This window comes from Panthera tigris, chromosome D4, assembly GCF_018350195.1.
Source record: "Panthera tigris isolate Pti1 chromosome D4, P.tigris_Pti1_mat1.1, whole genome shotgun sequence".
Classification (NCBI taxonomy): domain Eukaryota; kingdom Metazoa; phylum Chordata; class Mammalia; order Carnivora; family Felidae; genus Panthera; species Panthera tigris.
In genome coordinates, this window is record NC_056672.1 from 10,803,383 (window position 1) to 10,819,963 (window position 16,581).

Genomic DNA, 16,581 nt, shown 5'->3' on the forward strand with positions numbered 1-16,581 from the left:
TCTGCAAAACTGCCCCCATGGCCCTTCTGCAGTCTATCAGCCAGAACTCTGTTACGCGGCCATACCCAGCTATAAGGCAGACTGGAAACTGTAGTCTTTATCTTGGAAGCTATGTACCTCGCTTAAAAATCAGGATTCTGGGGGCACCTGGGTGGCTAAGTCGGTGAAGCGTCTGACTCTTGGTTTTGGCTCAGGTCATGGTCTCATGGTTCATGAATTCGAGCTCTCTGTCGGGCTCTGCGCTGACAATGTGCAGCCTGCTTGGGATTCTCTCTCTTGCCCTCTCTCTCTGTCATTCCCCCGTTTGTGCTCTCTCCCTCTGTCTCAAAATAAATAAATGAGCTTTAAAAAAATCAGGATTCTGGGGCACCTGGGTGGCTCAGTTGGTTGAGTGTCCGACTTTGGCTCAGGCCATGATCTCACGGTTAGTGGGTTCTGTGTCTCCCTCTCTCTCTGCCCCTCCCTGGCTTACACTCTGTCTCTCTCTTCCTCTCAAAAATAAATAAACATTAAAAAAATTAAAATTAAATTAAATTAAATTAAAATCAAGATTCTGCTATTATTAAATAAGGGGGAGAATGTTGGGTAATGCAAACACCTAATTCAGGGAATTTCAAATTATTATGCATATAAGTTTGGAAGGATCACTAAAATAAAGGTCGCTTGTAGAAGGAGTAAGCGTGCTGAAGGATGTCAGTATGAAGGAAGTTCCCTAAAAAAAGAACATGTGGGGGCGCCTGGGTGGCTCAGTTTGTTAAATGTCTGACTTTGGCTCAGGTCATGAGCTCATGGTTTGTGAGTTTGAGCCCTGCATCGGGCTCTGTGCTGACAGCTCAGAGCCTGGAGCCTGCTTCCTCCCCCCACTTGTGCTCTGTCTCTGTCTCTCTCTCAAGAATAAATAAACATTAAAAAAGTTAAAGGGACGTCTGGGTGGCTCATTCGGTTAAGTGTCTGACTTTGGCTTAGGTAATGTTCTCACGGTTTGTGAGTTCAAGCCCAGCGTCAGGCTCTGTGCTGACAGCTCAGAGCCCGGAGCCTGCTTCGGAGTCTGTGTCTCCTCTCTCTGCCCCTCTCCCACTCACGCTCTGTCTCACTCTGTCTCTCAAAAATAAATAAATGTAATTAAAAAAATTTTTTTAATTAAAAAAGAAAAGACCATGTGGCTGAGATGTAAGTATGGAGGTGGCTGGAAGGCTTGAAAATCTGTGCTGCCATGTATTTGGAGCCGTCTACACGGGTACTCAAGGCCAGAACAACAACATTACCATAATAGGAGGAAAGTAAATCAATCTAAAAAGAATTCACGAATCTTTTTCCGTACATGACTTCAGGGTGCCTGAGAGGCGGAGCCACAGGACTCAGAAGACACTAGCTTGATGCTGGGAAGACCTGACTTGGCTGACAGTAGAATATTTCAGTTACGTGCAACTAAACACTCTTTGAGGGGATCTGAAGGAGTAGGAAAGAAGAAGGAAGAATGAAGGTATTTTATTTTTGTGTTTTTTACTTACGTTTAAGAAATCATGGGTAGGTGCCCATGGATTTTGGAATCTCTCTAAAACTATAAAAGTTAGAGAGTAAAGCTCAAAGCCACAAATGTCACTTTGAAATGTCCGTTGACAAGAAAAGAGGATATTATTTAGACGGTCTCCTAAACTATTACAGCACAATCATTGCACGGCTTTTTTTTCTTTCTTTTTTCTTTTTTCTTTTTTTTTGTTTTTAGTTTTGCTCGACATCCACTCCTTGCCTGGTAGTATATTTTGGACAGAACAGTGCACTGCCCAAGTTGACCAGCTAGCAGGCTTTGAATAATGTTTTCTTCTGTGTGAGTGTGAAACTGATTTATAAGTGACTAGGCTGTAATTATGCCTTATTAACAGTATGGTTTAATAGCCAAAGACAACGAATTCAAGTAATATTACTGACAACCTTTGAAATGAAAGTCATACTCTCTAAAAACACCAAAATGTACCTATTTCACTTGCCAGCTACTCTCAGCCTTCTGGGGAAAGAATATGATTTCATGTCCTGACAAGAGTTTTATGTCTAAACAGAGGGCTATATGATATTTGAATATTGATATTCTATCCTAACTAAAGCGGTCACAAGAATAAAAGCCCCTGACTTCTGGCCTTTCAGAAATGTTCCCACTTTGTCCGTGTGCACCTAGTGAAAAACAGCAGATAAATTGATAAATATTAAGTGGTTAAGAAATATTTTATGTGTTCGTTGTTTGTTTACCAACCACAGCTAGGTAAGAGGAACTGGGTTCATTTTGAAACCCGAAGTTTCCTTTCCTCTAAACCAATAGCTATTGCTGGCCATTACTGTGTTCTTCGCTTTGCAGGAAGTTGCAAAATGAGAGAAGAAAAAAAAGAAAAAGAAAAAAAGAAAAGCAAAACCAAGCTGGCATTATTTTTAGCTTTCCTCTGATTTCCTCTGATATGGCAACTCTCGTAACTGTTCAAAGGAGTTAAAATGAGGCAAAGTGGGGAGCAGGTTGCTGTGTGAAAGGACTTAAGGCAGGGTTATTTCCATGAAGCTGCCCGGCTCCAATGCAAGAGGGCTCCTACCGTTAAGCAGACTCAGGTGCTGCCTAAATCGGGTCCCTCTGAGACCAGGTATCAGTTTCCTTGGAGAGACAGTTGAAGCTTCTCCACTTCTGACGTTCCTCTGAATATTAATATGGTGGTAACAGCGACATCTAGCTCTTGGAGGGCAAGGGTTTCTTGCAATGGTGAATGATTTCTAAACCCAGCTTAAAATAGCAAGCGTGCTATAAAAAAATAGTAGTAAAGAAATAAAGAAATAACAAGGATGACCTATTTTGGCAAAATTTCACTGAATACAGTTTAACAAGGCAGTACCTATTGGCTTCGATCTGTAGTTGGTGAACTATGGCTCACTGCCTCTCTCTGTACTGTCTGCAAGCTCAGAATGAAAGAACAGTATTTCATACGAAATAGTATTTCGTGACATATGAAAATCAGGTCAAGTTCAAATTTCAAGATTTGCAGAAGTTCGTTCTCTCTTATTAAGTACCTACATTATATCCTTGAATTTGGCTGTTGGCCTGTAAAATTTAAAATATTTACTACCTGGCCCTTTACAGAAGAAGTTTGAAGATCCTGGTTTAGGAGAGCATGTAATTGAGTGTCAGGCAAATCTGGATTGAGCCCCAGGGCTGCCATTTACTAACTGTATGAACTGGAGCAAGATATTTAACTTTTCTACAGCTTAGTTTCCTTGTCTATCAATGAGCATATGAATACTATTTATCCTGCCAAGTTAAATGAGATAATGCATTTAATGTGCATACACAATGCCTATCAGATGGTTAGGGATCCACACATTGCTATTATTGTCGTCGCTGTTTTACGACAAAGCTACTGAAAGCTAAGAAAAATTGTAAAATCGAGGAAATTTTAAAGTTACATTAGAAGATGTACTAGATTCTACAATATTATACTTAGGATTTCTTCTTCTTCTTTTTTTTTTTTTGCTTATTTTATTATTTTTTTTTAAATTTTTTTTTCAACGTTTTTTTTTTTTTTGTTTTGTTTTGTTTTTATTTTTGGGACAGAGAGAGACAGAGCATGAACGGGGGAGGGTCAGAGAGAGGGAGACACAGAATCGGAAACAGGCTCCAGGCTCTGAGCCGTCAGCCCAGAGCCTGACGCGGGGCTCGAACTCACGGACTGCGAGATCATGACCTGGCTGAAGTCGGACGCTTAACCGACTGCGCCACCCAGGCGCCCCTTTAAATTTTTTTTTTTTCAACGTATTTTATTTATTTTTGGGACAGAGAGAGACAGAGCATGAACGGGGGAGGGGCAGAGAGAGAGGGAGACACAGAATCGGAAACAGGCTCCAGGCTCCGAGCCATCAGCCCAGAGCCTGACGCGGGGCTCGAACTCACGGACCGCGAGATCGTGACCTGGCTGAAGTCGGGCGCTTAACCGACTGCGCCACCCAGGCGCCCCAAATTTTTTTAATGTTTATTTATTCTTGGGACAGAGAGAGACAGAGCATGAATGGGGGAGGGTCAGAGAGAGAGAGGGAGACACAGAATCGGAAGCAGGCTCCAGGCTCTGAGCTGTCAGCACAGAGCCGGATGCGGGGCCCGAACTCATGGACCGTGAGATCATGACCTGAGCTGAAGCTGGACGCTCAACCGGCTGAGCCACCCAGGCGCCCCTTTTTTTGCTTATTTTAAAAGGCATTTGGGATCAAATAACAAAAACAAAGCCTCACTCATAATAGAATGTATAAAAGCGGTAAGTCCTGAAGTAAAGACAGTCTCACGTGTAGGGAGAGCTGAGATCGCAAGCCATATGTCTGAATATATCAAAACTCTCACCTCTTCAGATAGGTGCTTGTTAAATTTTGAAAAGTTAATAAAGTAGTGAGATTGAGCTCCCATGTTGGGCTCCGCACTGACTGCACGGAACCTGCTTGGGAGTCTCTCTCTGCACCTCCCCTTTTCAGGAGCATGTGCTCTCTCTCGAAAACCAAGTAAATTGAAATAATAATAATAATAATAATAATAATAGCATCTTTATTGAAATAAAATTCAAAAAGCATACAATACGCCTATTTAAAGTATACAATTCAATTTTTTTTTGTATTTTCAGAGTTGTGCTACCTACCATCACTGCAATTAATTTGAGAACATTTTCATCACCCCCAAAATGTCCAGATTGGCAGTCACTTCCCTCAGCCCCTCTAGACCCTGATAACAGCTAATCTACTTTCTGTTTCGATAGACTGGCTTACTCTGCACATCTCACATAAACGGAATCATAAAATATGTGTTTTTTGAATGCCTTCTTTCACTTAGCACATTGCTTTTTCCATCTCATAGCAGGTACTTCCTTCCTGTTCATTGTGAGATAATTTTTCACTCTATGGATACACCACGTTTTGTTTATTCATTCATCCAGTGATAAACAGTTGGGATGTCTTTAACCTTTGACCATTGTACTGTGTAGAACTCTCTTTGCTCTGACCAAGGCTATATACTGTTACAGCAGTATTTGCCAGTCACCTTGACTGAGCTGGCCTTGCTGGGGACAGGTTACTCTTGGTGAGATAAGCAATGTTAGTATAACATTCTGTCAGAGTCCTATACGGGGAGTCTGTAAGAACATATGTGAGAAATGTGGAAGGGACGGTTAGGGCTGTAACAGCTTCTGTTCAGGCAATAATGCAGTGCTGAAGGGTCACTGAATGCAGTTCGTAGAGCAAAACCTGGAAATAATTGAGAAGAGATGAATGAATGAATTGCCATATAGTCACATATAGATAACCCCGGGGAGATTACATACTGAACGATACAATTTTTATGAAGTTCCAAGACAAACAAAAATTAAACAACATATTGTCTATGTACCTATATATGTGATAAAACTGAAAAGAAAGGAGGGAATGATCAGTCACTCCAAATCAACTCACGCCCATGGTTACTACCTTAGGGAAGAGGGCAGAGCATTGAAATAGAATACTGGCCCCATATAGGTAGCTGTAACTTATTGGTAATGTTCCCCGGCTAGGGATGAAATCAAAGGAGTTCATTATAAACATATAACTATAAAAGAGGGCTAGCCATGGATTAATGATGAGAATGTCGTGAATCAAAGAATATGATAAATGAACACAGGTTACCCGAGTCCAAATAAAAAATGAGAAAAATAAATAAATAAAAGCAATGCATGTACATTGTAAAACTTGGGATACACGTGTAAAATATGTAATTATAAAAAAGAAAACGTTTCACCGGTTATTCCTTCAGGTAGAAAAATTACCATTAAGATAGTAGGAGTATAGCTTCTCGTTCTTTCCCCTATGAATTAAAGTTTTTTAATGACACCAAAAAAATGTCAAGTTGGCAAAGTCTCTTCTCTACGGGGGCTGTTTAGGTCAGGCCACTCCTCCTTCCCACCACCCAGGTCCTGGTCAGAGCGCACAGGGACAGCATCAGAGGCTGGAGCCCTAGCAACTCCGCCCAGCCTCGCTCAGGTTCAGAGAGCGCAGCCGGGGGGGTGTGCCCAGCTCCTCCGGGGGCGTGGCTACCAGGCGAGGCGGTCCTCGGCCGGGGTCCTGGAAATCGGGGCGGGACGGGGAGGAGCCGCGCGTCGCGGCGTAATGACGTCAATGACGCGCCCGGCGTGGCGTGATCGGCGTGCGCAGCTGCCTTTCGGTGTTTTGGTCCCGGCTCTGGGGCCGAGGGGGAGGCGTGCTGTGCAGTTGGCCGGGATGTTTCCGGCTCTTGGAGCTGAGGATGAAGAAGAGGAGCAGGCGGAGGAGGACTGTCCTGAATTGGTCCCCATTGGGACGAAGCTAAGAGAGGAGGAGGAAAAGTCTGGCCCCGGCGCTAAGATCCCAGTCACAATTATCACCGGGTATTTAGGTAACTAACCATCCCGGTCAGAAAATACCGTGAACTTATCCTGGGATTTGGGGGACTTGCCGTTGCCTCTTCACCTGAGGCATCTGGGCCTTCTGGCAGATAGCAGATGTCTCTGACGTAGGGGCTGGGTCACTTGCCCCCTGTATGGGTTGCTTCTCGTCTCGGGGCTCAGGGATGCCCAGACCCCTTGCATTAGATCCACATTTATCAAGTGAGCTTCAAAGTTAACCTCACAGTTTGAAGCTAGTTCTGGCCTTGCACTGAGAGGCCTGGACCCGCCCCTTAATTATCCTTGTGACAGCTACCGAGTTATCTTACCTTTCTGAAGCTCTTCAACCGCACTTGAAGGTGGGCGTGTTACCAGTCACCTGTTTGAGTTTGTTTACTCATCTGCAAAACGGGGCAGGAAACACCTACCTTACGTCTATTACCATTAAACGGTGCCCTGTCTGTAAAATGCTCGACCCACAAGAGTATTCCTTAGTAGATTCCCTTCCACCTCGAGCCAGTCTCTTCCAGCTCTTCGTGGCGAGGACTATCTCAGATTTTTTTTTTTTTTTTTTTTTTGAGATCTGTTTGCAAAGCACTCTTGGAGAGGTGGTAAGAATAAAATCTCCACCCTCCAAGACTATTTCTCAAGCTGTAGACATTCAGCAGTGCTCAGGGACCCTTGGATTCATAGGCGTGTAAACGTACAATTTCCTGAAGGACAGTTGGTGCGTTTACACTTGTGATCCTTTATTAGAAAAATCTGACGAGTATTATTTTAAAACCTTACATTTTAATAGAAGGGCTAGAGTAAATACATGAGCATATTAATTGTGTGGGGAAAGTTAAGAACTGTAAATAAAGCCAAACGATTTGGGGGTAGATAATACCGTTTCTAGACCTGAGGGCCTTTTACATAAAAATAAGAATTAAACCACTGGTGGGGTTATTTATTTATATATTTTTTAAGCTTTGTGGACTAAGTTTATTCTCCTTTTTACTCAGGATTAATTAAAAAAATTTTTTTTAACATTTATTTATTTTTGAGACAGAGAGAGACAGAGCATGAACGGGGGAGGGTCAGAGAGAGAGGGAGACACAGAATCTGAAACGGGCTCCGGGCTCTGAGCTGTCAGCACAGAGCCCGACGCGGGGCTCGAACTCAAGGACGGGACCGTGAGATCATGACCTGAGCCGAAGTCGGACACTCAACCGACTGAGCCACCCAGGCGCCCCAACTCAGGATTAATTTTATAAAGGGATTTACTTTTGGTGTTTTCCCACTGTTATTCAGAGGCTCCCCTACGAAGAAGTTAAGCAAATTCCTCGTCTGAGGTGGTATAGTTCAGACTTGCCCCTCTGGCCTCCCCCATTTTGCTCATCTGTAGGTCACTAGAGCATTGGAGGTAGCGGCCTGAGGCTTAGGAATGAGGGCTTTGCCAACAACCTTGTTGCTGAATATAGTTTCACTGCTTATTCTTGACCATTTTCTCTTTTTTGAAACATCGTCCTATTATCTTCCATCACATTTTTCTTCTGGATACTTCCACCTACTTCTCTGGCTGTCCCTCTTACAAAATTTGCCCACCTCTGTCCATCCTTTTAACTTCACACTCAGTTTCTATTTTGATATCCCACAGACATCTCAAACTCAGCAGGTCCACAACTTCCTATGTTTTGCCCTCCAATCCTCCTGCTCCTGTGATTCCAATGACCTGGAATACTCTAAAAGTTTTCTAACTAGTCTTGAGTCATGCTCCCTTTTAATATAGTCTTTGTACTTGAGCCTGAATGATCTTTATAGGTGTCAACTGATTCGTTAACACCCATCAGTGGTTTCCTTTTGGTTTACAGTTCAAGTTCCTCAACATGAATCAAAAGGTCCTATATGATCCAGCTCTTGACGGCCTTTCTCGCCTTCAGAACTGTGGTCCAGTCACACTGAATACTTTCACTTATAAAAGGTGCCACGTACTTTAGCCCCCGGAATACTTTTCTTTTTTGTTAGTCCTCTGCCTCGACATCCCTCTTAGGTGCTTCATAACATCTTGTACATCTCCTATCCACTGTATAATCCTGTGACATAATTACCTGTTTATTGATCAGAATTCCCTTACATCTCCCACTCTCTTAGTGTTTGTAAGCATTGTGAAAGGAGAGACAGTATATCTTTGTTTTGTGCCCATTTCACCAAGGCCCGGCATAACATCTGGCCCATAGGAGACTTAACATTTTTTTGTGTGTTTATTTATATTTGAGAGAGAGCGAACATGAGTGGGGGAGGGGCAGAGAGAGGGGTACACAGAATCCAAACAGGCTCCAAGCTCTGAGCTGTCAGCACAGAGCCCAGTGCGGGGCTCATACTCAGGAGCTGTGAGATCATGACCTGAACTGAAGTCGGATGCTTAACCGACTGAGCCACCCAGATGCCCCCATAGTAGACTTGAATGAATGAACTGTGCCTTAAAGTCTTCTGTTTCATCATATGGTTAATTATTAACTGCTAGTAAATCTATTAGAAATTTCTTACATTCACCTCTTCCTTTCCATTTTCACTGCCACTACCTATGCTGCACTCATGTTCAGGGTCTCTGTCTCATACTCGGACTGGTTCTAAGAATTTCCTCATTGCCCTTAAGCTATGCCCCTTTCAGTTTGTGCTGCACACTTTTGTGATGTTGAGCTTTTTAAAGAGCCCTAAACACAAGCCCTTCATCCCTTCAACAGCCTTTAAAGGAATGTGACGTAACAGTGTTCAAGATGTTGATACCCTAATGATCATTAAATCCCACCTAGTTATACACTAGAATCTTGTAAATGTGCTTCAGAAGATGTGTACAAGCTGATTTGTAAAAGTTCTTAGCAGCCCTGTTTGGAAGAACAGAACACTGGAAATAACCCAAATGTCTGCCAACAGAAGAGTAAACAAATGATAGATTCATACAATCGAATAACACTACTGTGCAGTATATTTTTTTCCCTCTTTGAACTTTGGTATATACGGTTCACGAGATAAACATTTTTCTTCCACTTGAGCTGAACATATTAGGTTTCACATGCCACCTACTGGATAAAGTTAGTGTAGCTTTGTGAATTTATCTTTGTAAATACTGAACATTCCGTACATCGTTAGCATCTCCTACAACCATTCTCCCTTTTTGTTTGTGTTTTATAGACACGTAGACAGTGACAATTGACCCTTGAACAGTGTGAGGGTTAGGGGTGCCACCATTTTGCACAGTTGGAAACCCGCATATAACTTTTGACTCCTCCAAAACTTAACTGCTAATAGCCTACTGTTGACCGGAAGCCTTCCTGATAATATAAACTGTTGATTAATGCATATTTTGTATGTTATATGTATGACATACTATATTACAATAAAGTAAGCTAGAAAAAAAATGTTCTGAAGAAATCATCAGGGAGAGAAAATACATTTACCGTACTGTGCTGTATTTACAGAAAAAAAATCCGCATATAGGTGGACCCACGACCCTCATAGTTCAACAGTCAAGTGTATGTATATGTATATGTATATACACATATGTATATACACCCATATATGTATATGTATATGTATGTATATATACATACGTATACACCCATATATGTATATGTGTATATATATGTTCATATATACATACGTCTATATATATGTATGTATATACATATGTGTGTATATATATATTTTTTATAGACTAAGCATACTAAAAGTAGCTCTATAGTCTGTTTGAATTTGTTTCTGTTTGGTTAATGATGGATGTTGAAATAAAATACAGGGCTTTACATGTAAATTTTAGGGAAGTAAACCATATATTCTTTGCTAAGAAAAATTGTTATCATGTAAAAGTGCTTATTTTATGAACTACATGAGTACTTCATTCCTTGGAAGCCAGTATTTCAATAATTCCTTATTTAATAGAAAATTTAGTTGTCTTTATATGAAATGTATTAATTTATGTAAAAGACGTATGTTTGTCACATGAGGTCAAAGAAAGCTGATCCAAATTGTAGGAGTATTTGTAAATACAAGATTTTATGTGAACATAAAGCTTTTTTAATACTTTGCCAAGGCACTTAATCTTTCCCTCTAGAATCTTCTATGCCATAGTTAAATAATATTTTTAAAATAGCATGGAAAAACTTTAAAACATTGGGACTCTGTTTTTGTGTGTGTATGCCTTTTAAATTAACCTTTCAATGTTGTTATTTAAACCAAATATATTTTATAGGTGCTGGGAAGACAACACTTCTGAACTATATTTTGACAGAGCAACATAGTAAAAGAGTAGCTGTTATTTTAAATGAATTTGGGGAAGGTAAGTAAAATTCAATGAATACTATAATTTAAGAATTTATAGGATGGTTTATACCCCTGGTGTATTGATATTCCGTATTTAAAAACAAAAATACAAAGTATTATAATGCAAACACACTAATGTGGATAGTTTTGGGAAAAACAGATTAATTTCTGTGAAGCTTTATTTTGTGCAGATTTGAGGAACTGAAATCAGATAGTTTTTATAAAATTTTATTTTACATAATTTTGGAATTCATAGCAACAGAATTAAATTAGGTTTTTACATGAAAGAACTCCAGAAGTAAAAATCTAAACATATGAAGGAAAGTTCTTTCAGGCATTTTCAAGGTGCTTTTGTACAGACTATATTGTTCACTTGTAACTTGAAAAACATTTTATTTTATTTTATTAAAAAAATTTTTTTTTAATGTTTATTTCTGAGACAGAGAGAGACAGAGCACGAGTGGGGGAGGGGCAGAGAGAGAGGGAGACCCAGAATCAGAAGCAGGCTCCAGGCTCTGAGCTGTCAGCACAGAGCCCGACGTGGGGCTCGAACTCACAAACCGTGAGATCATGACCTGAGCTGAAGTCAGTTGCTCAACCAACTGGGCCACCCAGGCGTCCCTGAAAAACATTTTAAAATGCTTTTGTATTTTTAGGTTTACCTTGTTAGATGTTTATTAATATTTGCAAAGCATTTAAAACTGAAGATTTTGGGGGGCGCCTGGGTGGCTCAGTTGGTTAAGTGTCCGACTTTGGCTCAGATCATGATCTCGTGGTCCGTGGGTCCGAGCCCCGCGTGGGGCTCTGTGCTGACAGCTCAGAGCCTGGAGCCTGCTTCAGATCCTCTGTCTACTTCTCTGTCTGCCCCTCCCCAGCTTGTGCCTTGGTTCTCTCTCAAAAATAAACATTGACAAAAAATCTTGGGAAAAAAACCCTTAAGATTTTAATTTTTTTTTGACATTATTTATCTTTGATGGAGAGAAAGCACAAGTTGGGGATGGATAGAGAGAGGGAGAGACAGAATTCAAAGCAGGGTCCAGGCTCTGAACTGTCGGTACAAAGCCTGACATGGGGCTTGAACCCACGAACAGTGAGATCGTGACCTGAGCCAAAGTCGGAGGTTTAACCAACTGAATCACCCAGGTGCCCCTTAAAATTGAAGATTTTAAATTTTTTTTTTTTTTTAACATTTATTTATTTTTGAGACAGAGAGAGACAGAGCATGAACGGGGGAGGGTCAGAGAGAGAGGGAGACACAGAATCTGAAACAGGCTCCAGGCTCTGAGCAGTCAGCACAGAGCCCGACGCGGGGCTCGAACTCACATACCGCTAGATCGTGACCTGAGCCGAAGTCGGACGCTTAAGCGACTGAGCCACCCAGGCGCCCCTAAAATTGAAGATTTTAAAAATGAGTTAAATATATGGTTTCCATCCTCAAGCACCTACAATTATTTGTGGAAATGCATGCATTTAAAATTCCATTTTTTTTTGTTTGTTTTTATTATTGAACTGTACTATAAAAAAATCTACAGCAGTGTTAGACACAATTCTTTGATTACTTTTATATAAGAAAAATCTAAGTGTGAATTTTAATTAAAGCTCAGTTTTTGCCAAAAATATCTTATGTTGAACTTCTTTTTTTTTCTTTTTTAACTTTTTTAATGCTGATTTATTTTTGAGACAGAGAAACAGAGCATGAGTAGGGGAGAGGCAGAGAGACGGGGAGACACAGAATCGGAAGCAGGCTCCAGGCTCTGAGCTGTCAGCACAGAGCCGGATGTGGGGCTCGAACTCATCAACTGCGAGGTTATGATCTGAGCCAAAGTCAGACACTCAACCGACTGAGTCACCCTGCCCCTTGAACTACTTCCAAACACAATTTTATCAGTTATAAATGAGTAAAGGAGCTAGTTTTTTTTTTTTTTTTTAATGTTTATTTATTTTTGAGAGAGAGAGAGACGGAATGCAAGCTGGGAAGGGACAGAGAGAGAGGGAGACACAGAATCCGAAGCAGGTTCCAGGCTCTGAGCTGTCAGCACAGAGCCTGATGCGGGGCTCGAACTCATGAACCATGAGATCATGACCTGAGCTGAAGTCAGACGCTTAACTAACTGAGCCACCCAGGCGCCCAAGGAGCTAGGTTTTATGAACAGGGAGACCTGTTACATTTGATTTCTGATGTCAGTAAACCAAAGTGAAAAGTCTGTTAGATAAAATAAAAATGCTAAGATTTTTTTAATCCTAGTCTTGTATTTTAGCTTCTTATTAACCGATCTGTTGGACACTGCTCACATTTATTAGTATTTGTTAGTATTTTTCATCATTCTTTTGGAATCATTTTTATCATTTTGTCATTTACAGCATTTGCAATACCTTCCTTTGCATTTTATTAATATTCTCTAAACCCCAAATTTTGTAGCAGTCCCTTTCAAAGCTCTTTATCCCCATCGCTTCTTGGCCTTTTGGCTAAGATCAAGTATAGTATCAAAGTTCTTGGGTATCCTTGCCTAACTGGAATATAAACAAAAAACAGGGAAATGAAAAATTATTCAGTTTTCTTTTTTGGCCATTTTCTTTACTGGACATTTAGAACTCTTCCTTGGCTATGGTATATTTATTTACTGGAGGAAAAGTAAGATATTTAAAATCATTCTTTTATTATAACAAGCATCTCAGAATTTCACATATTATTGTTTCTTAAGTAAGCATTATGAGGAAACTTAAAAAATTTAATTTTTAAATGAGCAAGCACATTGATACCCTGGCCAACCAAACTTCCTCAAAATGAACTGGGGTTTTTACTCATACTGGCAATATCTAGAATCTGTGTAATAGAAACAAAAACAATTTAGAGGAAGAATGAAAAGGAAGAAGATAGGTAAGTCAATCTTTTAAGAGAGTTAAGGGCATATAAAAACCAACATATTAAACATATTAGTTGGTCATGGACAAGAAAGAGTGCTTTTGAAATAGCTACTTCATTAGGGTACAGGAGTGGGCAGGTGAGAGGCCTGAAGAGGAAGTAGTTAATGAGAGATTAATTTTGGTTCTGCCTTTGTAGGGGCTTAAATCCTCTTAAAGAAATAAAAGCTAAAGTAATCTACAGTAGTAGAGTTTAAAACATTGAGGCTGCATGGATAGAATGAAAGAATGAAAGTTACAAAGTGTATTTGTGTAAATGGTTTGAAATCTTTGTTGTTGCTATCCTCATCTTTGTTTTTGGTTGGCTAATGAACATAATCTAAAGAGCACTTCTTGTTACTTATTCTAGGAAGTGCCGTGGAGAAATCTTTAGCTGTCAGCCAGGGTGGAGAGCTGTATGAAGAGTGGCTGGAACTTAGAAATGGTTGCCTCTGCTGTTCAGTAAAGTGAGGAATGTGTTTACTGTGTGCTTGTTAGTCTGTTATAAATGTTTATTGATTAGATTTCCAGCTTTGATTTTCTTGTGTAATTTCACTAAATTTATGTAATCTGCTCCATTGTATTGTCATATAGAAAATAATTTATTAGGATGTAATTTCTTAGAGTGTTTCTTGCTGTCCTATTTATTTTTCTGTCAGCCCTAATGTTTTAGCCCTTTTTTTGAGTTTCTTTTTATTGTCTTTGATGTCAGGGTTTAAACTTTTTTTAAAAATGTTTATTTTCTTGAAAGAGACAGAGTGTGAGCAGGGGAGGGGTAGAGAGAGAGAGGGAGACAGAGAATCCAAAGCAGCCTCCAGGCTCCAAGCTGTCAGCACAGAGCCTGACGCGGGGCTCGAACTCACAAATGGTGAGATCATGACCTGAGCCAAAGTCGGACACTTAACCGACTGAGCCATCCAGGTGCCCCAGATGTCAGGGTTTAATTAATAATCTCTAGTATATGAAACTCACATTTCATGTATAAAAAATTATTATTTTACTTTTAATGAGTCATTGGTCTTATTTCCAAGGATTCAACTTATAGAAACAAAAATAAATGACCATCAAAAAGGTAAAAAGCCTCAAGTTCTGTTCCACCACTTACGATTGTCTCTAAGGACGTTGTCTCTTGTTTCCACTAATATACCATAGATCTGAGAAAAGGACCTGATAACCTAGTCACTCAAATATTTGAGTAAATTAGTGTTGATTTTGTATATTCTAGTGAATTAAATTTTTCCTACATCGTTTGATGTTTGACTTTGAGTCAAATATATTAACAAAGCTAAAATCATGACAGCTTTTCTTGAATAACCAAAATGAAACCCATTAAGTCTTCTCTTGCACTGTTGATGTTCTAAGTAAAAAGGAAGACTAAAGTCTGGCACTCTAATTCAGAACAGAATTGAAAAGTATTTCATGATTGTGTCCCTTTAATTGTTATATTAAACCACTGTAATTGATAAATTTTATTCTTTTGGATGTTGATTTTTTCTTTCATAGTACTATAAAAAGAGCAGAATTTGACTTCGGTCAGGTTTATTAAAATTTCCTCTGCTTTTAGCTGTAATAAAATTAAAATATCCATCATGTACTTGATTTATTTTACTTATCAGTACACGTGCATCTATTTTTTCCCACCATTGGTAAATATTGACGGACATTGTCTTAGAAGTTTGGGAAATGAGTTTAATTTTTATATTCCTAAGCTATCTTTGTCTCAGGTTGCTAAGTATATTTTAAAACGTTTATAATGATCACTTTAATATTCAGGTAATCAACTATTTTTTATATTTTGGTATTCTCCAGGGACAATGGCCTTAGAGCTATTGAGAATTTGATGCAGAAGAAGGGGAAATTTGATTACATACTATTAGAGACCACTGGGTTAGCAGATCCTGGTAAGAAATGATATTATTAATAACCAGAATGTAGTTCTTAAACATTTGAAATGTATTAGAGAAATATGTAATGTAGGTATTAATAATAATCTTTACTCCAGACCAAAAACTTGTTGCTGTTGTTTAAAACAGGAAAAATACTGGGTTGTCATGTTTCTTTCGTAGATAAATCATGATCAGAGTACTTGGTACTTTTAACCTGATAATTGGATTTGAATTTCAGCTGATTGTTTTAAAATTATTACAGGAACAAAAGTTGTTGAAAGTATGGAAATTTAGGAAAAATAGAGACATCCTACTTATAAGTATATATTTGATTGGTCATACTGTACAGAGAGAGATCTTATTTCTGATTATCTTCTAATCCAGCTTTCTTAGAGAATCATTTAGAGATATTTAAGAGCTTTTGGACTCTAATCCCAGCTATACTTGGTCCTTTTCAATTAATTGTTACTATTTTGTTTTTCTACTACTAAAGTTGAAATAATTTTATTTGTTAATACTGTCTTTAGGTACAGAGTTAAATTAAGCCTACTGGGCCTTTTTCCTGGTGTGGAATTAATGATTATCCATGAAATTTTTATCTGTTAGTGGAATTACGTATAAACTTCTCTGTTGAAAGCTACACAGAGTTGATCTGTTTTTAACAGTAGGTGTCTGTTTCCCTCTTACCCAAATATCTAGGTAACACCTTTATTCCTAGTTTGCAGAATATTTAGTGTTTGTTTTACAAGTCTGGTCGTACTTTTTTTTTTTTTTTTTTTTTTATGAGTTAATGGCATTGGGCCATAAAACTACAGAAAAGTACTGTTTAGGAATAGTTTATTAAAGGAGTCATGGGGTCCCTGGTTAGCTCAGTCAGTAGAGCATGTGACTCTTGATCTCAGTGTCGTGAGTTCAAGCCCATCATTGGGCTTGGAGCTTGCTTAAAATAAAAAATAAAATTTAATCAAAAGGGATCATAATGGTTTAAAAGAAATATTGGAGTATGCTGATGGTCCAAATGTAATCAGTGGTACATAATAGGGGCTCCTGGGTGGCTCAGGCGGTTAAGCGTCCGACTTCGGCTCAGGTCA

At 39.4% G+C, this 16,581-nt stretch overlaps 1 protein-coding gene and 1 pseudogene across 2 annotated transcripts in view; both read left to right on the top strand.

Annotated features, from left to right (window-relative positions):
* The first annotated feature begins 6,104 nt into the window (after window positions 1–6,104).
* The window catches only part of CBWD1 (COBW domain containing 1), a 51,020-nt gene continuing 40,543 nt past the window's right edge, over window positions 6,105–16,581 (top strand). The window contains exons 1-4 of one of the 2 annotated variants that reach the window (XM_042964330.1): window positions 6,105–6,412; window positions 10,633–10,719; window positions 13,975–14,071; window positions 15,414–15,505. In XM_042964330.1, the coding sequence (XP_042820264.1) occupies window positions 6,148–6,412; window positions 10,633–10,719; window positions 13,975–14,071; window positions 15,414–15,505 (541 nt within the window). In that variant the 5' untranslated portion in view covers window positions 6,105–6,147. The remainder of the gene's footprint in view (window positions 6,413–10,632; window positions 10,720–13,974; window positions 14,072–15,413; window positions 15,506–16,581) is intronic. The other variant, XM_007077469.3, reaches the window with a different exon arrangement.
* On the top strand, window positions 13,150–13,303 carry LOC122233349 (annotated as a pseudogene).